A 25013-nucleotide genomic window follows, 5' to 3' on the forward strand; every position below is an offset into this window, starting at 1 on the left:
GAACTTCAGCAATATTGTTGCAAATATGTCATTATTTTGCATACTATTGGAAAGGCCATTCTTTTTTCAATAGAAGGACACCAAGTCCTTTAATTTTGGTTGATGCGTTATGATTTGGGACCATTTTTGTCAACCCTTGCAATTTTCAAAATGTGATCATTTTGCACTCAGAGACATACAGAAACCAGTGACAATGCGGCTTGCCATAGAACCAGTAGAGTTCACAATGTGTGGAATGTGGGGTGGACGGTGTGATTGTCACTGTCTGTTATCATTGTGAATGAGACGACTTGTTGGGCTCATTGAGATTAGCTGGAAATAGCGAGGTTTATTCAAAGGCATGATTGGCATTGACGTGAGTTCATGAGTGGTTTAGGAATAAAGCCCGTACTTTTAATTAAGTATATACATTTATAAATGCAGTGAGAACTGAGAATATTGCTGTGTCGGTTTATGAACGAATTAACGGGTACTCATTATCTCACCGGGCTTGAAACTAGTTCGCGACTGTAGATTTTGCTAGTTGCAGAGATGTCTTCGCTAGCCCAGGACTCATAGATGTCTATCATGTCTATTGTGAAATTACAGTGTCTCCGAGCGGTCGCAAGAAAATTTAAAGACACGATTTAGCAATGTTGCATTTCCATTTATCTGTTGTCTCGCACTAGACGAGCGGGAAAGAAAGAAAGAATAATTATTCATTTCCAGAGCACTGCGTTTATTACCTTCCGTTAAGATTATACCACACTTGGCTTGTATTGTATCTTGTCGTCTTTTCCTTCCTTATGGACTAGGGAAAAGACTTTTCATTTTTACACAAAGGACAACAGTCTCCAAATGCGAAATTCCTTCAAAGGACTAAAACAAACTAGGGGTACAAAGTCTTCAGTATGAGGAGGGCTTATTCGAACTTGAAACTTTTTACCCATTAAGTATTGGTGCAATCCTTCGAAATCTTAGATATTTTATCATAAAAAAAAAAACATCTTTGAGTTCTACGTAATTTTCTTCACAGGGTAAGATCATCAATAAGCAAAAATGAGAACATAAAAATCCACTTTATTTTTCATATGTCTTTCTGATTTGAAAATCATTTATTAATCTATTAACAAAAAGGATACTGAAATTAAATGCCTCAAAAGGACAAAGGGCGCAAACAAACAAAAGATTCACAAACCATAATAATAATAGTAACAGTAATAACAATGATAATATTGATGATAATAGCAAAAATCATCATCATCATCATCATCACACCGCAATCATACTCCCGTAAATGATAAGAATAAAAAATGATGATAATGATTATGAAAATATGATATTAACCTCATGAAACTAAAGCAATGAAGAATACACGAATAGTATTTGCCTATAATACCGTATGTTCCCCCCCCCACGACATCCACGACATGCTTCACAACGATTCACATATCTCTGTGACCACTTAACCAAATTGAATGGAGTTTCCTGCAAAATAAAGGTAGGATGTTATATTTTTAGACCCTGAAAATCATTCAGACAGTTTAATCAAATTGGAATAATTATCAATGCAAAAATCAGACTGTATTTTTTTTTTGTGGGGGGGGGGGGGGGACATACTGTACACAGCATAGAAAGAATAAGATGGTGTAGTTTCTCTGACTCGCCGGAATTTGTTGTATAAGTAATTCATTTCTATTTCAACAAACATGAGAAATAATCAGGTATTTTCTTTTCATCTTTTCTCCCGTCTGTGAAGTATCCGTTCAAGGAGGATACGGAGAGCAAACACGCAGAAGCCGTCGTTCAAACTGTACGGACTGTGCCACATCCATTTTGCCCCGCTCGTAATGTCAGTACAAGAAGCATGCGATTCAAGGAGTACGCCATCCGCCGGAATACATCGTGGCAGAACGTCACTGATGTAACGAGCGGAGAGTTTTCATCATTCGTGGTGAGACCAAAGCACCGAGAGTTCCAGATCTGCGACCAGCTGGAACTTGTTATCCAAGCACGTAACGGTCTGAACCAGACGAAGTCTTACGGCGGGGACTACTTTCGTGCCAGAATTTTCACCAAAAGTCAGACCTTCCCCGCCAGTTCGTCGACAGACGGAGAGGTAATCGACCACGACAATGGGACCTACTCTGCTCTCTTCACTCTCAAGTGGGACGGAGTCGTCAACATCGAGGTCACGCTCGTTCACCCCAGCGAGGCCGTCTATGTTCTCCAGCAAGTGCAAAGTGAGGGATTCGTCGAGGCAGCTTATCTCGGAGGCTTCCGGGAGAATGAGAATTCCTCGAAAGTAGAAGCTACTGTGTGCGATTCTGGTTTGCCGAAACAAGACGTAAGTTTACAATCTATATTTGAATCTATAGTTATTATCATCCACTCACAAAGATATAGACAGGTATACTTGCATAGAATGTAGAGTGCACTCACACACTTATATGGGTGAGAATTTTGAACAATGTACAATTGCCAATTGTCGCACCTTATGGCACTCTTTCCCTTAGAACACACCAGGATGATCTAAGAAACCAGTTTCTTTCATATCATCTCAAAACCTGGTAAATTTCCTTTCAGGAAATGTATGGATTGGTTTACTTTCGACTGATATTTTGCATTTGACAAGGACTTAAAAGGGCATTGTACCGTTTTTTTATTTTTTTATATGTTGTTCTTTTAATTCTAAAAGACCCAGCGGTGCAAACAGAATCAAAATTTCATAACGATTAAGTCCGTAATTTAAAGTTAAAAATGGAACTTTTTTAGGTGAGAATTATGCTAATGAGCTGACGAGCCCGGATGTTATGATGTCACAGGTGCTCTCACTATTACTGATTACAAGTGCTCGCATACGCGTGCGTTAATTCGTATCGAGTAGCAGACGACGCTTAGGCCTAATTTAGCTAGCAGGCGGCGCTTGTGTACTGTTCTATCCATGTAGATATCTCAAATTTCACTAAACCAAATCGCGCCAAAATTACAGGATATACTTCATAGCATATTTCAAAGTATTCTTTTATATTTGAACGAAATCAGTAATCGAGAAGTATCAATATTGACGTCGACTGTCAAGTCGTCACTAAAAAAAAAAAACTCACTCTTCGCGAGAGATCTTGGCGAACGCAAGATGCACAATCTAGAACTGAAGTTAGCCGACTAGACTGTGCGAACGGGGCATTTACGCGAGAACTAAACTCAAAAGTGTAATGATTTTTGCGACTTGTGTGATATAGGAACTAAATTTTTCATTCAACTTACCACAAATACTTTTTGAATTTATTTAAATTGCCCCCGATTACTTGAAAGATTTGTCTCATGATATTCAATGGCTAACTTCAGTTTGTGCGTGCGCAGCAGGTAGGTAGGGCCTGGCCGCAATCATTCGTGTTAGTCGTAGAGCAGATTATTTTTAGCGACGCCGACAGGAAAGTCGACATCTACACTTACGCTTCCCGACATGTGATTTGTTTCCAATTAACGTGAGCTGTTGGATATAAATCATAAAGTATTTCCTGTGAGTTTGGTGCCATTTGGCAAGGTGAATTTTGAGATATCTACATGGATACGGAAGTACGCTAGCACTATATACGTACACCAGCGCTGGGATCGCGAAGCGGCGACACTGTGTTAGAATCTACGTGGTCAGGCCACTCTTCCGAGATATGATGGGTCCTAGTAGGCCTACTGAAACAAACTGTTAGATCTAACATTAGTCCTTGGTGTAAATAACACCACTATGAGATTTATCTCGACTACAAAACATCGGAAATCCATTAAGCAGATACCTTACCTGAAAAATCCAGCACAGGAACAAGCACAGTGCCTGCAGGACAAGGGTCCAGATCTAGATCTGGAGTCTGGACTTTCGTCTGGACTTTCTTCAAGTTCTGGCAGCAGGGGTATGTAACGTTACGCTGTGCCTTATTAGCGCTGTGCACATAGGGCCTACAGCTGCAATGTCGACGGTGAGTGGGTGTAGGGCCTACTCATCAAAACTTGGACTGCCACGTAGAACCTACTCCTCGGACTGCTCAGTAGTCCTAGTCCTAGTTCTAGTATTTCAGAGTCTATGTGTACTGGGTACCGTTTTCATCTTACTAAGCGTAAATCGTGCGTGCCGTTGAAGAGAGTCTATCTACATTTAGATTTAGATTCACTCAGCCCTCATCTACGTTAAAACTGGCGAACCATCGCTCGATCATGATCATCAATAACGTTACTTACACACAGTCTTATATGGGCAGCACGTTCGGATAACGATGCCAATTTCATTTTGCATATCTGGAATTTCCCCACAAGTTTTGTCTAAATAAAAAGCTGTTGAAGAGATTGCTTTTAAAGATTAATAGATATTGTTTAACATGTTTATTATAGCTTCATATTGCAATTATACTAAATAACAGCTTTTGCAGCACTTCGTGTGAGATTTCATCAGTAAATTGGCATTATGTAGTTCGTCTTGCTAATGTCGGAGTTGTGCACCAAGAGCACCTGTGACGTAGGCCAAATTGTGTGGATCGTTCCATGGCTTGCTCGTTTTCATTTTTTTCAAAAAATCATTACAGGCTTATCCTGGGTTTTACAATCCTCTCTTCCCAGTAGTAGGCATCAAAAATGTAGATTAGAATTATCAGACAATTAGAAAATGTCAGTACAGTTTTCTTTTAAGGCGTAAAAATGCGGTAATAATGCTATTTTCACAATATTTTTTTTTTTATATTCAAACCAATGATGTGACTGTTTAACGTACGTGGCATCTATTATCTGACCGTGTTCTGGATTTGACATATCATGGGTATGTACCACAAAATTATAAGAACTCTATGAGCACGTATAAAATTACAGAGAACAATTCAAATATCAAAGTCCTAAACAGACGAACGTCCGTGATGCTTCTATCTCTATCGCTGCTGCAAATTCTACATTGTACTTTGTTGTCCCAGCTGCCATATCCCATTGTATGAAAATTTGGTGTTCCACCGAATGTACATCTGCTGGCTGTACAATGTATATGGGATGTAACATTCTTTTATGCGAAATTATTCTTAGTTTTCGTCACGGACGTGCGTCCCCTATTTACTAATACAGATCGTAGCCCATTGAACGTTATTTGAGATATTGTTCTGAGTCGTAATGAACTAAGATCTAGCCACATGGTAATATGAATTTTTTTAGTTTCTGTCCATCCCTTGTAAAATGCGAACCGAAATTACATTTTTAGACGAACCTTCGAGAAAAAAAAAAAAAAAAAAAACGTCCGTGATGATTAAAACGTTATCGAGTGGGGCACCATCTTGCTTTGATGGTGCAGGTACATTTTACCTCCGGCTGTCTAGCCGAGAAGCTGCATGTCATGTTTGGAGCGGACTGGAGCTCGTCTGCAGTTTTTGCACCATGCGATTCACCGAAAACCAAGCAAATAGTAAATATTTTCTCTTAAAATCCACCTTCTTCTCCCTCTCTGAGCAATATATATATATTGAAAGGGTGTCAAAATTCTAATAATTTACATTTGAAAATACCCTTTCAAAATTTTGAAAGAGTTAGGAAAGATACGTACTCCCTGTCCATTAGTTGGAACATGACCCTAGTGGTAGAACGAACGTCCTTGACAATTTCAGCGAACGTCCGTGACGTAAACAATCTGACAGATAGGGATAACTTGTCTCGAAAGTGCCATTTATTCTTTAAAACTTTCAGCTGAAATAACGAAAAGTAAAGTTTTAAAAAGTAAACAATGAGCTTAGAGCAGTAGTTTCAGAATTTTAAAGGGTGTGTACAGTTGTGGTCGAGGTGAGGATTTAGCTTTTAACGTTTTGCGAGATATTCAGAAACCACTCTATGAGATGTCAAAGAGCATGCAGTTCTAAGGGGTATCAAAAGTTTATTCGATGAAAATCGGTTTTGAAATGGCTGAGATATCAAAAAAACAAGGTGAAACAAAGAGATCCTCATAAAGTTGTGGCATGTCGCCTTTTATTATTGTCACTTTTTTTGATATCTCAGCCATTTGAAAACCAATTTTCATCAAATAAACGTTGAATCCTTCTTAAAATTACATGCTCTTTCATATTTCATAAGAGTCTTTTCATTATCTCAGCTAGGAATGTTCAAAACATGAATCCCCATCTCAACCAGTACTGTACAGTCCCTTTGAGGCGGTATGAGATCATGATGAACAAACAGCTCAAAATTTACTTGCAATTTTACGCTTGTATTCCCTCTAGTTATATAAATACAGCTTAACACTGAAAGCCACGTTAAAGGAAACTTGAATTTTGCGTAATTTGTAATTTCTGTGCGTTTGAATTTCTTTCTGATGAGGTTTCGAGACAATTTGCATTGTTTTAGGTTCTGAAAGTTTCGCTCACGGACGTTCGGTCCGTGAAAGAAAATTTCTGATGTTATATCATTGTACGATAAGTTAATGTTACTTGAAAATATTATCAAATCACTGAGTCTCTCATACCCATAAGTGAATAACGTTCAGCATTCAATTTACCTGTGATAACAACAGGAAAACGTTTTGCTCACGGATGTTCGTTGGTAGAATAAGTCAATGAATTTCATAGTAGGAGATAGAGGAACAGTGTCACTTTTTAGTGACAGATGATCCTCTTGTATATCTTTTGAGGAAGGTATAGCTGCCATCTCAAACAGAACACATCTATCAATTTTTTGGTCTCTATCACGGACGTTCGCTGTAATTGTCATAATTATATTCTATGCCTTTATACATTCTTATTTTTTCTCTTTACAACGATTTTTCTCTCATTCCCTAAGTAGTCTGAACATGCTGCGACCAAAAAGAAAACAAAAACAAATCCAAAAAGTGCTACGCAGTCGCATTCGGAATATATTGAAACGAAAAGGATGAAATGACGGAAGAAGTCTGTAACGGGCATGTGGCAAGAAGAAACGTAAATGTCCGTTATTCCCTAGATTCATTATTCCAAAAGTTTGTTATTCCGAAAATGGAAAGAAAGATTCGCAATTAATTCAGGAGGTTCCTTATCAAAAATGTTCTTATTCCGAAAGTTTGTTAATCCGAAAATTAAATATTAAGTTTCACTATTCTTAAGGTCCAATGTTCTAAAAGTGGAATGGGCCTGATATTCGTTTAGGTGAAAACGATATTATGAGGTGTTTACATCTGGTGGCCTTGGTTGTTGATTTGTTTCTCCAGTCATCTTTCTTCTGTAAATTGCCTTACAATTGAGTCTACCTAGACTGTTTCTACTTAAAGTTGATATTTATCAACTGTTAAGTTAATCATGAATTGGGAGCGGTTGAGAAAACTTATAAGTTGATTTTGGAGAAAGTTAAATTTTTTTCCAACTGTGGGTGTCTTGATAAAACGGACTTTAAGTTAACTTGAAAGTTAATCATAGATTAAGTGGACTTAGAGTTGATATGAGAAGTTAATCATAGATTATCTTGACTTAACATTAAATTCATCTTTTGATAAAACAGGGCCCAAGTTGGATAAAGTTCACAATCAACGCTAACTTTATCTTGATAAAACGGGGCCCTGCTGGACATGGTAAACTTCCGCGGTGAATAAAAACTTGTTTCTCTGGGAAAATCCCGGTATAATTGGCTTTATATTAAAGCTTGATTGTACTCTTTCAGGTAAGATAAATGATTTTGAGTAATTTCTACTTTTAAATTTTTGTGTTGTTTTAGCTCAATTGTACATCGTTGAAAAATCTGACCCATATAATTATGTATGAATTATATGTATAATAATGTGCGAGTTATGTTATATTTGTGTATTTGTATATAAGACAGGGCTACACACTGGCGCCGGTCCGACGGTCAAAGACCGGTAAAAGTCACTGTCGGACCGGTAACTTTTCAGGAAATCCACAAGTTACCGGTCCGACATGACCAGTAAAAAAAAAGCATTGGTGGGGTCAGTAGAAAGAAAAAGAGCAGCCCCGATCAGGGTGAAACAGAATGCAAGATATCGCACTGTTAAACAAGTTTTGCGCAAGTTTTCGTTTATGTCTACCGGTGCACTTTGTACAGTAAACATACATTAGTTTTGAGCACTAGCAGTCGACCAGTTATTCGCCCTCGCTTGCGCATTTGGCGCTGCTCACGCACTGCCATGCAATGCAATACATGCAGAGCATGTACAGTGTAAAGTCCTGCTTTTCGTTTGCTTGCGATCGGCGGTCATGCCAGACAAGAAGCATTGATAGAAGCGCACGCATTTCTGGTTCATTTTACTCATGATTTTTTAACGCAAGATCGATCCGATCCCGGCTTCGCAGCAGCGTGGCAGTTATGTTAGAACTAATTTACTTGTGTCGATTTTTAGAAAAAGTAAAAACACATTCGATATTCAGCGATACAGTAAATGGATCTAATTGCGTTCATTTTCATTTTACACAGTCATTTCACAAATGAATATTTTCATTCGCTCAGAATGGTCTCATAATGAAGATAGGCGCAAAAAGGATCACGAAATCGGCTCTTCCGTGTACTTTTTAAGAACGCATGCACAAAATGTGAAGAGATAATACTAGGGAGGAAAAAAAAATCATGAAATCATGGCAGTCCCGCTTACATATTTGAGGTAGAAATCGTCCCAAAAAGGATCATGAATTCGACCGGCCGCGTTGTATCTTTCAAAAGCTTATGTACGAAATGCGAAGAGATTATAGAGAAGAGAGAAAAAGAAAAATAAAGGACACATTTTGGTGAGTGCATCATAAAAGATTACAGCCGAATAACAATTCATGAAATCAACGCAATCCCGTTGAAATTTGAGGAAATAATAGGCGCAAAAAGGATCTTGAATTCAGTCCTGCATGCCGTGTTGGTTATCAAAAACGCATGCACAAATGCGACGAGATTATCGGGAGAAAAATAAAAAACACATTTTACCCTTCTGGTGCGTGCATCATAAAAGATTACATCTGAAGTAATTCATGAAATCGCCACAATCCCGCTGATATTTGAGGTAGAAATAGGCGCAAAAAGGATCGTGAATTCGGCCGTGTCGTATACCTTCCCTTGTTGAACGCATGTACGAAATGGGAAAAGATTAGCGGGAGAAAAATAAAGGACACATTTTCACCCCTTTTGGCGCTTGCATCATATAGATTACAGCCGAATAGTAATTCATGAAAATTTCGCAATCCCGTTGGAATTTGAGTACACAATAATAGGCGCAAAAAGAATATCGAATTCGGCCCTGCATGCAATGTATAATTTTGAAAACGCATGAACAAATGCGAAGAAATTATCGGGAGAAAAATAAAGAACGCATTTTCAACCCTTCTGGTGAATGTATCACAAAAGATTACAGCCGAAATAATTAATGACATATCGCAATCCCGCTGACATTTGATGTAGAAATAGGCGCTAAAAGGATCGTGAATTCGGCCGTGACGTATAGGCATGTACGCAATGCGAAATGATTATTGGGTGAAAAATACAGGGCACATTTTCAAACCCTTCTGGCCCGTGCATCATAAAGATTAGAGCCGAATAATAATTCATAAAATCATCGCAATCCCGTTGAAGTTTGAGGAAACGATAGGCGCAAAAGAATTATGATTTTTGGCCGTGTCGTGTATCTTTTAAGAACGCATTTACGAAATGCGAAGAGTTTATCGGGGAAAAATAAAGGACACATTTTCAACCATTCTAGCTGGTGCGTGCATCACAAAAGATTACATCTGAAGTAATTCATGAAATTGCCACAATTCGGCTGATATTTAATGTAGAAATAGGCGATAAAAGGATCGTGAATTCAGCCGTGTCGTATACGCATGTACGAAATGCGAAGAGATTATTGGGAGAAAAATACAGGACACATTTTCAACCCCTTTTGGCCCGTGCATCATAAAGATTACAGTCGAATAATAATTCATGAAATCATCGCAATCCCATTGAAGTTTGAGGAAACAATAGGCGCAAAAAGAATCATGATTTTTGGCCGTGACGTATATATTTTAAGCACGCATTTACGAAATGCGAAGAAATAAAGGACACATTTTCAACCCATTTTGGCGCGTTATCATAAAAGATTACAGCCGAAGTTATTCATAAAATCATCGCAATCCCATTGATATTTTAGGTAGAAATAGGCGCAAAAAGGATCGTGAATTCGGCCGTGTCGTATACCTTTCAAGAACGCATGTACGGAATGCGAAGAGATTATGGGGAGAAAAATAAAGAACGCATTTTCAACCATTCTCGCCGGTGCGTGCATTACAAAAAGTTACATCCGAAGTAATTCATGAAATCGCCACAATTCCGCTGATATTAGAGGTAGAAATAGGCGCAAAAAGTATCATGAAATCGGCCATGTGGTGCATCTTTTTAAGAACGCACTTACGAAATTCGAAGAGTTTATCGGGAAAAATAAAGGACACATTTTCAACCTCTTTTGGCGCTTACATCATAAAAGATTACAGCCGAAGTAATTTATGAAATCGTCACAATCCCGCTGATATTTGAGGTAGAAATAGGCGCAAAAAGTATCATGAATTCGGCCATGTGGTGCATCTTTTTTTAAGAACGCACTTACGAAATTCGAAGAGTTTATCGGGAAAAATAAAGGACACATTTTCAACCTCTTTTGGCGCTTGCATCTGAAAATATTACAGCCGAAGTAATTTATGAAATCGTCACAATCCCGCTAATATTTGAGGTGGAAATGGGTGCAAAAAGGATTGCGAATTCGGCCCTGCATGTCGTGTACCTTTCAAGAACGCATGCACAAATGCGAATAGATTATCGGGAGAAAAGTAAGAACCACTTGTAGCGCGTGCATCAGAAAATATCACAGCTAAAATAATTCATTAAATCGTCGCAATCCAACTGACCACCAAGAGCAGGTTACGCAGCAAGTTCGTGCGCCGATGTTTAGAAAAAGTCACAAACGTATTTGATACAATCTGATTTTGTTCATTATCATTTTACACTTGAATTCACAAGCAAACATTCTATTTTTTCCTATCTTTTTTTTTATTTCTTGTGCAATAAATAATGCAAGTTTAAAAAAAGATAATATTAATCTGTAAAATGTACATGGGTAAGGGGGTACGTCCATAAAAAAAAAACAAGAAAATAAGTTTGCAAGTCATTTAATGTTTTTTTAGGTTGTCGTTGTTGACCGGTAAATTTTCTGTTCGGACCGGCAAAAAATGGTAAAACGGGGCATTTACCGGTCCGACAGAGACAGGTTGGACCGGCAGAAAAAATGGGTTAGTGTGCAGCCCTGTATAAGATGACAAAGTAGGGATGAAATGCATTTTCCAGTCCAACAGTGAAGCGTCAGAATCATTCTTATTGATATGTACAGCAACTTCTCTAATGACTTTGTTTAGAATTTTTAACAGGAATCGCACGGCCGATTTTGTCACGAAATCAGGCATTTCGTTGACAAAATGAATGATTTCGTAACGAAATCAAACCTAGACACTTGGCGCCCCATAGAACTTTTTCTCGTAGTTAGTTTATCACTGGGGTTAAGAATCATCGCCTGAATTGAACTAATGTTGTTCATGTCAGATTTTATATGTATGTGTGTGTGCTTTTTTTCCCTATCATTCCTTTCCGAGTATCTATAATAAAGTTCCTATAATTATGTAAAGGCTTGTTGTTTATTCCTGCCTGTACTAGATTTTTCATTTTCCTATTTAAGGTCAACACCGCTCGATCATTTCATGATTTTTTTTATTTACTTGTGTTTTCTTTTGTCATTTGTTAGTAGTCAGCTTTATTCGTTCAATGATTTTTTTTTTTATTCAAGCAATTCTATTTCCACATAAAGTAATACAAGGTAATATACATCAAACAAAAGTTCGCTCCTAACGTTTTCGCCTTGTGCATGTACATGTAGATGAAGAGAACTGAACTGAACAGAATTAAAGCAAAATGCTTACTCTTTTCCTAGTGCACTCATAGGAAAAAAAAAACTTGATTGTGCTAATTCAAGAATTTTTTTCCTGTATGTGACTTTTGCTCCTCTGGCTTTACAAAAGGGTCCACTGTGCAATTTCACCGACGCCAACAGTGGATCTCCGTGGTTCTGCGTGAAGCCTCGAAATTTGTCATGTAAGCACTGGTTTGGACATCGCTCCCGTGAGCGATCTGTATGGAAAGAAACCAGGTTTAATGACAAGCAGAGCATACTGCCTTTCGCAAAGTAAGAAAATTATTATTACTGTTCTTTTAATCGGGAATTCATTTGACGAAAGACAGGCCATGCCTGCCGCAACGCGTTTCTCCTTTTTTATTAAACCCTCTCTCTTTTTTTGATTGTTACGGGCAGCGTTTGTTAACTATTATGAACAGAACATGCATGTATCTGGTTACATTGCTGAAGTGGCCCTACTATTGAATTCCAAGTACCTCTATTTTCACTTTATATTTTCAATTCTATGACATGGTTTAATGCCTCATGTTCTATATTGAATCTCATGAATCTTAGGTAATATTTTCTGTATATGTATGTCTTCTCTTGATTTGCATTATTACTATTAAGCAACATCCACGTGACATCGTGTATAATGTACCATATATGACAGTACCAATGGACTGTTGTTCCAATGAACCTTGTGATCAAGAATTTAAAGGTAACGTTGCAGGTGGCGAGTTCTTTTTTTTTTTCTTCTTCTTCTTCCTTTTATGTAACATTGGATATTTTGCTTTGCCAAAAATTTATGATTGGCACGGACAGCCATTAATGCTGTCGATATATACTGCTTCCACTGAACTCTTACTGATTCTTTTTTTCCGTCAAAGTTTCAGTTGATGTGTCAATGCTGCAATGCACAAGTATACGCACTGTGCAACACTTTGAATTCTTACGCTAGTGCAACTCACGTCTTTGTACTTCTCCTTTTTCGACAACAACCGGTCGAGCTCGTTCTTTTACTTCCCTTCTCATCCCTGTTCTCCTCTTTCGGAAGCCCACAGAGACACTTGAATTATTCTTGTTATTGTGTTGTGTGTGTTCTATGTCTTTCTCTGACGATGCTTCTGAACGTTCTCACTTACCTTATTCTGCTCTTTCTCGTTTCACGTTCTTCTCCTCAGCGATCTCCTGCTTATCGTGATTTTGACGCCATTTATACTTGTAGATTACTCCAGTGTTTTGCCTCTTTCTGGCGACTGGTTATTTTCTTGTATCATCCACTTATTTACGACATCCTAGTTTTGTTGTCATCGCAGACTCTTATAATCTCGTCTCGTACCTTTAATCATGGCTATTTTTTTAATGCTCCATTTTATTCCGTATCGAATGATGACTCTTTTGAATTGTTTAGGAACACTAGGTTAGACTCTGACCCAGTTAGTGGGCTAACCAGTACAGGAACCACCCCTTATGATGATTTTGTTACCGATACCCTGAATACAGGAGCAAATGAATTGCCTCATGATTTTAGTAATGATTTCACTCAAAATATGTTATGCAATTGTATTACAGTAAATCAATACAAAGATATGATTCATACAAATGTAACCGTAACTTCTCTGAGGATACGTTTTCTTTGTTACACTTAAATATTAGGAGTTTAAATAAACATTTTGATGATTTAAAGTATTTATTAGAATCTGATGAAAGTCAGTCGTTATCGGTTATTGGATTAAGTGAAACATGGTTAACTTCTAATGCAGAAAATTCCTTTGCAATTGATGGTTACGATTTATTTGTTAATAATAGGCCTGATAAGAATGGTGGGGGTGTTGCATTGTACATATCATGTTCCTTTGAAACTATTGTCCATCAAGATATTTCTAAAATGGACGATACGGTTGAATCTTTGTTTATAGAAATTCTCATCCCAGGATGTAAAAATCTTATGTTAGGCATTGTATACAGACCTCCTAATTCAAACGCTAATGATTTTTTTATCCTATTATTCAGATTTGGCAAATTCACACGTTTTCCGAAATAAGGATTGCTTTTTACTCGGCGATTTCAAAATTGATTTGCTGAAGTCTGAGCATGATAATATCTCTAGTGATTTTCTTCACACACTTCTATCCTCATCCTTTCTTCCGCTCATTTCCAAACCCACACGTATTACAGATCGTTCTGCCACCCTCATTGATAACCTTTTTTTTTTTTTGTAATATTCTACCCCTCCCCGATTCTTTCATAATTCTTTCAGATATGACTGATCATTTTCCAATGCTGACTGGTCAGGAGTGTTTGGCAGCGATGATATCAATATATCTTTTCATAATTTTATGGAAATATTCAATCATCATTTAGATGATGTAATTCCAAAAAAAAAAATAGAACAGATTACAAAAAAAAAAAAACCCAGGTTACCTTGGATCTCAAAATCAATCCTTCGTTCAGTTAGTAGGAAAAATCGTTTGTATTATAAATATAAGTTGGAAAAAACTGAGCAATCGAAGAATAGATATACATCATACAAAAATACTTTGACAATGATTTTACGTTCTGAAAAGAAAAGATATTACTTTAAGCAATTCTCGAGATATAGGTATGATATGGAAAATACTTGGAAAGTTCTAAAACAGGCCATGAATGTTCCGAGTAAAAACTCTGACATTGACAAAATTAAAATGAATGATGAATTGATTAATGATTCTCTTCATATTGCAAATATCTTTAATTCCTAAAAAAAAAAAAAAAAAAAAATAGGTGAAAATTATGCTCAAACTATTCCTGCAACAGAAACTCATTTTACTGAATTTTTAGGCCAGCGCAACTCTGATTCCATATTTTTTACACCGACTTATAGATTTGAAATTATTGATATAGTTTCCTCTTTTGAGAACAAACGAAGTTCTGGTTATGATGAGATAGATAATTTTATACTTAAGGGTGTTATTTATTTCCTCGATTGCTGATCCACTTGTTCACAAATTTAATTTGTCAATCTTTAACGGTGTGTTTCCCGACAAAATGAAATTGGCTAAAGTAATACCAATATTTAAGAAAGGCGATAAACTTGTAATCAGCAATTATCGCCCAATTTCATTATTGTCCTCACTGTCTAAGGTTTTAGAAAAACTTATTTATAAGAGAATGATCAATTTTTGAAGGTACATGAAGTTTTTACGAACTCTCAGTTTGGTTTTCGTGAGAAACATAGTACTTCGCATGCTCTTTTATATTTCGTTGGTAGAGTAGTTCATGCCATTGATAATCATTCTCATTAAGTTAGTATTTTCTTGGACTTCTCCAAGGCCTTCGACACCATCAATCATGACATTTTACTTTATAAATTATCGCATTATGGAGTACGTGGGAAGGCCTTGGAGTGGTTCAAGAGTTATTTAGTCGGCGAAAGAAAACAATTTGTTACAATTAAAAATAATGATTCAGTTATCAGAGAAGTTAAATGTGGTGTCCCACAGGGAAGTCTTTTAGGGCCATTATTGTTCATTATTTATATAAATGATTTTTGTCGCGTATCTGATGATCTCTCTTTTATTCATTTCGCAGATGATACAAATGTATTTTTCGCCCATAACGATATTGATTTTCTCGATCACAAAATCAATATTGAATTGAATAAAGTGACAAACTGGGTCAGAGCTAACAAGTTATCACTCAATGCTCAAAAAACGAATTGTAAGATTTTTAGTAATACTGTTGATAGTTTAAACACAAATATAGTTTTAGATGATTCTCATCTACAAAGAGTATCAAATATTAAATTCTTGGGGGTCATTGTGGGTGATAAACTTTCCTGGAAATCACATGTTGATAATATTTGTAACATAATATCGCGTAATATAGGTGTTATAAATAGATTGAAATTTCATATTCCATACTCACAAAAAAAAAGAATATTACTTATGTTATATTCGTCGTTAATATTGCCTCATTTGAATTATGGAGTTTTAGTTTGGGGCAACACGCATCAGAATTTACTTGAAAGAGTGTCCCTCTTGCAAAAGAAAGCCCTCCGCGTTATCTGCCATTCCCCTGTACGTTCTCATACAAACACGTTGTTTGCCTCTAGCAGGGAGGTGGTTCTTCCACCTCCCTGCCTCTAGCAAGCTCTTAAAAATTAAAGATCTGTTTTTGTATAATTTAGGCCAATTTATGTACAATTATTGCAACAATTTGCTTCCATCTATTTTTGATTCTATGTTCCTTAAAAACCAATCATTTCATGAATATCCCACTAGGGGTTCCAATGAATTTCATTTACCCCTTTTACGCACGATCCTTGCTAAAAATACACTTATCTATATAGGCCCAAATTATTATCATGATATAAAAAACGCCCCATCTATATATTCTTTCAAGAGGAGACTAAAAAGTCCTTTCTATTGCAATCGTATGACTCTTGTCACAAATGTACACACAAGTAGTTATGTACATGTATCAAGGCTGTATGCATGGTTGTTTTAATGTGTATGTACACGGGGTGACCAGATTAATGGAGAACATTCTATATGATATAGATATAGTACATACAGGCTGACCAGATCAGTGGAGAATTTTCTACGTGGTATACAAGTTAGCTACAGTACATGCATGTGACAGGAAATACATTATAGCTCACTCAATCTAGAATGATTTAACCTATTCCAGAATATTCTAGGAAGTGCTTACATACTTGGCTGAGTGAGGCACTATCCCTGTAGCCCAATGTGATTGGTAGTTAATTTTGGCAATGATGTTATGCACATAGTTAGACAGTGAGTCATCCAGGATTCCTGGAATTTGGACTTGCTAGTATGTTCAGGTATGTGGCCCCAGGTTGGAGAAAATTACAGAATGTACTAGAAAGGGGTGAATGGATAGTATATAAGCCGGAGAAATTCTGAGGTAGGCAGAGTACCCAACACCTCTGCTCTGAGAGTTACGTCACTTCTGGCTCTGAAGCGACTTGTTATAGTCAGTCCTGTGTTACCTGCTGACCTGCTATACAAACTGTGTTTGTGGAGATAAGGCCTGGGAGACATTTTGCCTGCAGAGAATTAATTTGCCTACATTGGAGAGAGACTCCATATTTAAGTGTCAACGGATATTATTACGGCAAAGCTGTGACGGGCTGGATTCCTTGCTGGACATTATAAAGTGAATCATCATTCAACGCATCAACTGGACGTGGTCGTCATAACATTTGGATTCTGCCCGTTTCCTGTGGATTCTGCACGTTTCGCTGTGGACGTATATCCTGGATTTTTACCCCGGATTAATACCGAGGATTATCACAACCTGCGCCTCTGGATTTACGTCTGAGGTATCATTCATCGGTGCATCGCGGATCATTCATCTGTGCATCGAACATCGTATCTGGACACTGTCAAAGGATTACTTGCTTTCAAATTTGGCTGTACTACGTGTAAGTGATTCCGCTACCGATTTATAATTGTTTCTATTGATCATTATTGTACTGATGTGAAAACCGATTACGAGTCTGTACCCACAATATCACTGTTAATAAACCGCCTGAACATTAGTTGATTGTTTCTTTTGTGCGATCATTCTCAGAGTGATTTTGGTCGTAACACTCTACAGTACTGAACCAGCCATTTGGCCTTCTTTCTTACATACTGACTTAATTACCTTTTTTCCTCTTTGAAGAATAAATTGTATTCTTTTGGATGTCTGCTGCCATCTACGCTATCGCCCAAAGCGTCAAAGACTTGAATTTCTGTCTTACTACTGTTCATACGTCCCTTCATTTCCTTGCTTTTCTCTTTTCAGGCGTTACAATATCACTTTTTTTTTCTCCACAACTATCATCTGTTTCTCTTGACATGCTTCTGTCGAAGATCGCTGTCTCTGTTGTGCATTTTCGTTTGCTACTTTGTCTTCTGTTTGTTAGTCTTGTCCATTCCGTTTTGTCCCGTACAGCCTTTTCTTCAGTAGTTGTTTCGTTGTCTAGTCTTTTTCTATGTTTGTTCGCGTCTATGAAAGTAAATGTATTTATCTGTGAATCTAATTCTCAGTGGGTTTCCAGACTTCTTCTTCTTCTTTTTTTCTTTTTTTCTCCTTTTGTATTTATGATGCTTCAATTAATCTCCCCATTGATGTTATTTTTCCAGAGGGGCCCACATTCTACAAGCTCTGTCTTTTTAGTGGGTCTCTCCATTTTTCGCACTTTAAGCAAAGTTATACATGTACTTCATTTCGATCACTTCTGTTTCTTTTTTACGACAATGTATACTTACTGTAAGGTCCTCAATTGTTGTACATTCTTTTCAATACATAATGTTCTGTTTACCTTATTCTCTGTTGTCAAAAGAAGTGTAACTTATGTTTTGTCGGAAAATGAAAAAAATTTGCATCGAAACCCCGGAAGTGGCACCTCAAGTGTGTGCTTGTGTGTGTGTGTGTGTGTGTGTGTGGCTTTTCTTGGCTAACGAAGGGGGAGGAGATAGATCACGTCTGATGCAAGCTCGAAGGTGACCGACGAGTTCGATCCGGGACAATCAGGCAAGTTAAAGGGACTGTACGGGAATATTGGTTGATTGTGGTTTGGTTTGGGTTTTTTTTTTTTTTTCCTCCTGATCTTTTTCCAAAGAGGTGGTTTTGCTGTCATCTTCAAAGGATCCTGCTGCCCTCCGGACAGTGAGTCGCCAAGATGGAAGGTCAGAGGCGATTGAAGCCCACTGTCCAATGTGACAGGCACTACAGGGGCATTCTTTTAACATGTTTAATATCTTCCTAGGTGCACCTTTGTCTCGGTGGAGAGCTCACCATACATATGATCTTCGAAACGCAATGGTCTTCCATTCTTGACAGGTATGGCCGGTCCAGCGCAGTTGGATTTGCAGCAGCGTAGTTTCTATGCTTGATGTTTCTGCCAGCTCAAGTTCTTGTGCGAAGTCACTGAAGTGAATTTTGATGATAACGATAAGACAACGCTGATGGAAGCGGCCAAGAAATTGTAGCCGATTCTGGTAGATTGCCCATGACTCTGAGCCGTTAAGGAGAATGGGTATGACAACGGCTACGTGCACCCTGATCCTGGTCTGTGTTTCTTCAGACGTGGTTGTTGTCTCCGACTCTTTTTTTTCAGTCTTTACCAAAGGCGCTGCTTGCCTCGGCAAGTCCGTTGTTTATTTTCTTGTGTATCCTTGCAACGGACGTGATAATGCTACCGAGACAGGTGTATTGATCGATTATGTTGAGTTCAGTGTGCCCTATGGCGATGGGGGTGATGGTCTTGTATTTCTGGTGAGGAGCTGACTGATAAAGAACCTCGGTTTCCTTCAGGCTGACTTCAAGGCAAAGATTTTGGTCGCAACTGCAAAGCATGAAGTGCTGGTGATCTGGCTCTGAACATGAAATTCCTTGCTCTGAATGAGCAACTACAGAGGGTGCACGTCAAGAGTCTGACACCCACGAGACGCACAGTCCACGAATCATACAGCCCACAATCTCGACACTAGGCAAATAAGGCTCATGAGTCCGACACTTGGCAAACAATGATCACAAGTCAGACACCAATTACACCACGGGGCTTCAATAATGCTTGAGAAAAATCGACCAATTCCTTCAGCCCCCTTTGTCATCACTGAACATGAATAAGAAGACTACATCAACTTGAGATGTCAAGTATCATACAATTCAAGTTAGTGATCGATAATAAGATTCCACCGCCCTGTGCTCGATGCAAAGCACATGTTCCCTCGACATTCTGACAAAATGGTAAATGGCTGTGTCATTTGGGTTAGTCAAATTTAAGCGCGTGGTATCCTATTCATGTTTATGAATATATTGTTCTCTAACTCACAAATCGTTGTTATCTTCGTATGGCCCTATATTGGCACTCAAAACAAAAAACTTTTAAAAGTCATTATAGTTCTACAGATTTCCTTGTCCAAATTAGAGTGTTCTATTAATTTCTAATATTCATGCATTCACTGAATTTTAGATTTTTCATCAATTCCCCTTTAAGTGCACTTGTAATTACATAACCAAATGTCATGAAAACAAATGAACTTATTTCTGTCTCATATTTCAATGTCCTTTCTACAATTCTTTTAAATCATTTTACTCAATTTACTTACGTTAAATTGCATATTTAAATTCCCAAGTTCAGAGTCTGTGGATGTGACATGTTTGAGATGAATAAGCCATTTCACGGATCTACTCTGCGCATGAGAGGCATGGTAGTTATCAAATTCACCGAGATAAGCATCTGCAATGTAATGAATAAACTAGTAATCCTTGTAATTCTTATAAATGGTGCTTGCTACTCATCCAAACGACATCAAGACTGGTATTTGGCAATTTTCAGAGCAAAAAAAAACAAAAACAAAGAGCTGTTGATGAGCTGAATACAAAATAATGAAAGGGATGACTGCCGAAGTGGCAGTTGACGGGCCTTTCTGGACATCTAGTTTATACACACGTTTTTTCCTTGTTTGAACATGAATTCCATTAGTTTTGACGTCAGGCAAGTTTATCTATTATGCCGCTTATAAACGAGTGAAGTGTCTAACCAACAGAGAAAAAAAAAATAATTTGTGCCAATATTAACATGAGCTGATTATGAGCTATATTGTGTCAATGGTGTGCAGTCATATGTTGATCAAACATGATTCGAATTGATGAACATTTTCATCAAAAATTCAAATCTCGTATGGGCATTCCCCCTCTAGGGTGTTTTTTTTTTTTGTAATAAATTTTCACTCTTTTTCTCTATAATTTTCTTTGAAATGTAGCATGCTAAAGAAGTGATGATTTGTTTCTTCAACCTTTTTTCGCACTATATTGTCATGAATTTAATTTTCTACTTGCAGAGCTTGTTTGAATATTTCCGGAGACGTAGACTCGGTAAACGTAAAATCCCATGAAGGTAATAAATCGTTTGGCAATAAGATATTGTCATTAGTACTTTGAAATGATCAGTGATTGTTGTTTCTTTGCACTGATTGATTAGTAAGTTCATACAATTACGTTTCTGTCAAAATTTCTGTACATAAATTGTAAACATATAGATGGCAAAAGAAATACAACCCGCAATAAGTTTCTTATCTTATCATTTCTTGTATAATGGCGATTCCTATACATCGTATGATATAAGCGGACTATATTCGTATGTTATTGATTTATCTTCAGGGGAAATATCTGAATTAGTTGTCAGTCAGAAATATATTGCACGAGATAAAGATCCCGCTATTTTCCCCTTCGTGTGAGGAAACTATAATCTATACTACATTATCAGTTTCTTAGTATGTTCTTCTTATACTGTTTATTTCAAAAAACTATAGTTCTCTGAACTTGTAAAAGGTTTTACCTTGTTTTACGTGTTTTCTATTAAGCTTTAATCTGTTATGTTCCAAAACTTGCATATGCTAATTTAATTTCATTTTGTTAATAGATAATGGAAATAAATGTGAATCGAATCGAATGAAAAAAAGAAATAACCACCAACTTCTTATCAATAAATACCTTGTTAGAACTTGCATCAAAGCTTACAGAGAATAACTGTTTGTTTGTTTGTTTGTTTGTTTTTTAGTGCACGCCGCTACTAGTATTTCTAGAAAATCTCTTTAATTTCGTTGTATTTCTCGATGAAATGTTAAAGGTAGGGAATCCCATTTGCATGCCTCAAACGAAGAGTTGTATAAATACAGTGGTATGTTGAAGAGAGTATCATTTTAGAAACTCCCATAAAGTACTGAAAGTGGAAGGTAACATTTAGTACATTTTTATTGACCGTTAGATTTTGAATTGAATTTTTTTCGGGGCTCACCGTAAATTCCAGTACATTACTAGGCTACCTTTGCAGACCCATGCACTGCATGCGTGTCCATTATGTATATATTGTGAAGAAAGTTCATCAAATCTTACAAACATTTCTATATACATTCTTGCCACACACTCTATATGTTATTACATCAGCTCTTATACTTTTAGATTTGTGTTTATAGATAAAAAAATACAGAAGACTGCAACAAAAAAGGCATAAGTGTGGCTGACACACAGAACTACTGAGTAGTTGAGTTTTGTGCATTATTCAAATTGTAGATAACTGTTGACTTCCAAATTTCTCAGCAGTGGCCTAAACAAGTCCCCTGAGGTTCATATTTAATGTTTTGCTGCATTTTGGGAGGTCTGTAAAAGGTATCCCCTACCTTTCAGGTTCAAGTTCGATTTCAACAATTTTTCTACAGTACGTAAGCAATAGTACCTATATACATGAACAAATGGGAAGCGCTGTCAACCTTCATAATACACGTTGAGTAATAAGAAAAAGCAAGGTGCAATATACTTTTGAAGTGAATTAAAGATGTGAATCACTCGGGCGATATGTAACTTGGAAATGGGAAAAGTTGCCAGATTTTTAATGAAAGGCAGACTCTAAAGGAACAGACTCTAAGCTTTAAAATGATGTATAACTCAATTCAAATTGACTCTTCTAACCTATTAAAACATTGGAAAGAAAGCACTGAGAAAAAGGCTCTCAAGTAGTTCTACAGGGTCTATTCCAGCGCTTAATCTTTTCCAAGCCGTGATGGCTGTGCAATGAATGGGACAAAAACACGGCATAGGTAGATAAACAATATATTTATTTGATGTCCATCGTTCAAGGATATATTGGAAGTCACAAGTTATTTGTCCTATGTGCTCTTGAATTCCACTGCTTATTCGATCACTTTTCAAATATTCGGTGATGAACATACACTCTCAAAATGTACCCTCGCATAATTTTACGAAAACTTATTTATGTTTCGATATAAATTCTTTCCATCAAATTATTGCATTTTCGCGTGATATCCAACCAACTGCTAATTTCAGGGGGTGAAGGGGTAATTGCCGATATATCATCTGCCAAAATTCATGATATTTACAGAGTCTACATGATTGTGTAAGTTTTATATCGATATTCTCTGTTGAAGGTGTTTCCTCGGTGGTTCACAGCGAGGTACTAGCTCGACTGCCTTCTTGCCATTCTACTGCTCTTGGCAGTCAAGCTGAGGTCGCTGGCTTCTACTGGGGAAAGTACTGGTATTCAGGCAGCTGTAAGATTCGCCAGTTCTCTAAGGAAGAAGCCATGTCATGTCTACAAAACAAAAGTGTTCTTCTGCTCGGCGACTCTACCATCAGACAACTCTTTGAATATTACGCCAAGACATTTCATTTAAAGACCAACATTTCAAGGAAGATACCCTCCTGGTTCCTCGGACCAATGAAAGTGTTAAGAAATGAATACAAGATAGACATAACTTTTAGATTTCATGGACTTCCAATTGGTCGTAACAGGCAATGGGAGATTGTAGCGTCCATTGATTATGTGGTTAATGTTTTGGATAATATCCGGGATGCTGAAAATGTCACTGTGGTAGTTTTGGCCTTGGGGGCGCATTTCACCAAACACTTTCCAACTATCTTCGAGGTTCGCATCCAGTCCATCGTTGACGCCATCCATCGTCTACGTGAGAGAAGTCCTCAGACTATAGTACTGTTCAAAAGTGGGAACACTAGAGAGCATAAACATACGGGGCACTACCTGACGAACAGCGATTGGATTATGCGGGACCTCAACTGGAGATTGAGAAGAATCATCTCAGAGGAAAATCACGTGGGTTTCCTTGATGCCTGGGATATGACTAATGCCCAATTTGCTAAAAATCATGTCCATCCGCCCTCGCCGCATATTGAGAATATCAGTAATCAAATGCTATCATATGTTTGTCCAAAAGCATAAGACCAAAACACATTATTCCGCAGATTTGTTAATCCGAACATCTGAGGCATCCTTCCGAAGATTCGTTGATCCGAATTTAAAGTAGAGTTCGTATTCCGAAAGTTCATTAATCGGAAAATAAAAATGAATAAGATTCGATATTTCGAACATGCGGACACTGACCGACGGTTCGGTAATCCGAAAATGAAATAAAGTCACTCTGAGAATGAAAACAGATGCGTACTTACCAACCTTCGGTATTACAAACCTTATTTCATTTTTGGAATAACGAACCTTGCCTCCTTGTAGGTATAAAGAATTTTCGGAATAACAAACTCCTTCGGAATAATGAAGTGGGACTACACGTTGACAGGAGGGGTTTGGAATATGGAGAATGGTAGAGAAGTCACCTTATCAAACTCGATTTAATAAAAGACTGTACGAGATGAGATTATTTTGAAAGAAAAACATGATCCGTTATTGACGCTTGCAGTAATAGGCAGCATTTCATAGGTAAATGTAATATCATATCATCCATTTTGTCACTGTTGTATAAATGTCTTCGGGGCATGCATTTTGTCTCCTATTCTTCCTCTGTGTTAGCATTCCTTGAAGAGTGAAGAGCGTGAACTGTGAACGGGGCCGGCGTACGCATATACAAGTCCGTAGTCTGCATTTTCCTGTGGGTTTCGAAAGGACTTTTCTAGCACTGACTCAAGTCAGACGATCGATCCAAAACACACAAAGTCCCTATGCCTAGTATATTATTTTTTTCGTTAATCCGAAAATTAAAGGGATAGTATAGTATTGGTTGAGGTGAGATTTCAGCTCTTAACTTTTTGCCGGAAACTTCGAAACCAATTTATGAAATTTCAAACAGCATACAATTCCAAATGGAATTTAAAGTTTTGTTTGTTTGTTTGTTTGTTTGTTTGTTTGTTTTTTGACCGTGCATCTCAAAACCAACAAAAAGTCGTGCCACTTGATTTTACATGAGGACTCAAAAACGATGAATCGGGTCAACCAAGTCCATTTTGAGTTTGTAATATTATTTTCTGCAAAAGATATTATTCTTATACTTTATTAGGATCATAAAATGAACGGGAAAGTGTGTATTCAGCATTTCTTCTACAACCATTTTTGTGGAGCAGTGAGAGCAGGTATGTCTGAGAGGTCCCTTTTCATTTCTTGAAAATCCTTTGCACACTCTTCACTTTCAACTCTTATAACTTTTGAAAGGATAATGCTACTGCTTTGAAAGTTGCCATTAATCATGGACATAATATGTTGACAGATCATGCTCAATTCCAGCATAATATGGTAATCTCTTCATTGTTGTTGCTATGGTGGTTTACATCCTCTTTCTTTTCTCATTCATCTCACAGGTAGCATGGCTTAGTAAAAAATTAAGCG

The 25013-nt window shown here is 37.4% G+C and overlaps 1 protein-coding gene across 1 annotated transcript; it reads left to right on the forward strand.

Annotated features, from left to right (window-relative positions):
• Positions 1-340: 340 nt before the first annotated feature.
• On the forward strand, positions 341-23621 carry LOC140240518 (NXPE family member 3-like). The gene is made up of 5 exons (XM_072320285.1): positions 341-355; positions 1739-2326; positions 11994-12157; positions 20710-20765; positions 22813-23621. The coding sequence occupies exons 1-5, from the start codon at positions 341-343 to the stop codon at positions 23619-23621; spliced, it is 1632 nt and encodes a 543-aa protein (XP_072176386.1).
• The last annotated feature ends 1392 nt before the right edge of the window (positions 23622-25013 follow it).

This window comes from Diadema setosum, chromosome 17 (genome assembly GCF_964275005.1).
Source record: "Diadema setosum chromosome 17, eeDiaSeto1, whole genome shotgun sequence".
Lineage (NCBI taxonomy): Eukaryota > Metazoa > Echinodermata > Echinoidea > Diadematoida > Diadematidae > Diadema > Diadema setosum.

Excerpts from the sequence above, each read along its gene's own strand:
- LOC140240518 (XM_072320285.1), top strand. Across the intron at positions 12,158-20,709 it reads AGCATACTGCCTTTCGCAAA|AGCTTGTTTGAATATTTCCG; the intron begins GTAAGAAAATTA and ends TTCTACTTGCAG. Across the intron at positions 20,766-22,812 it reads AAACGTAAAATCCCATGAAG|GTGTTTCCTCGGTGGTTCAC; the intron begins GTAATAAATCGT and ends TCTCTGTTGAAG.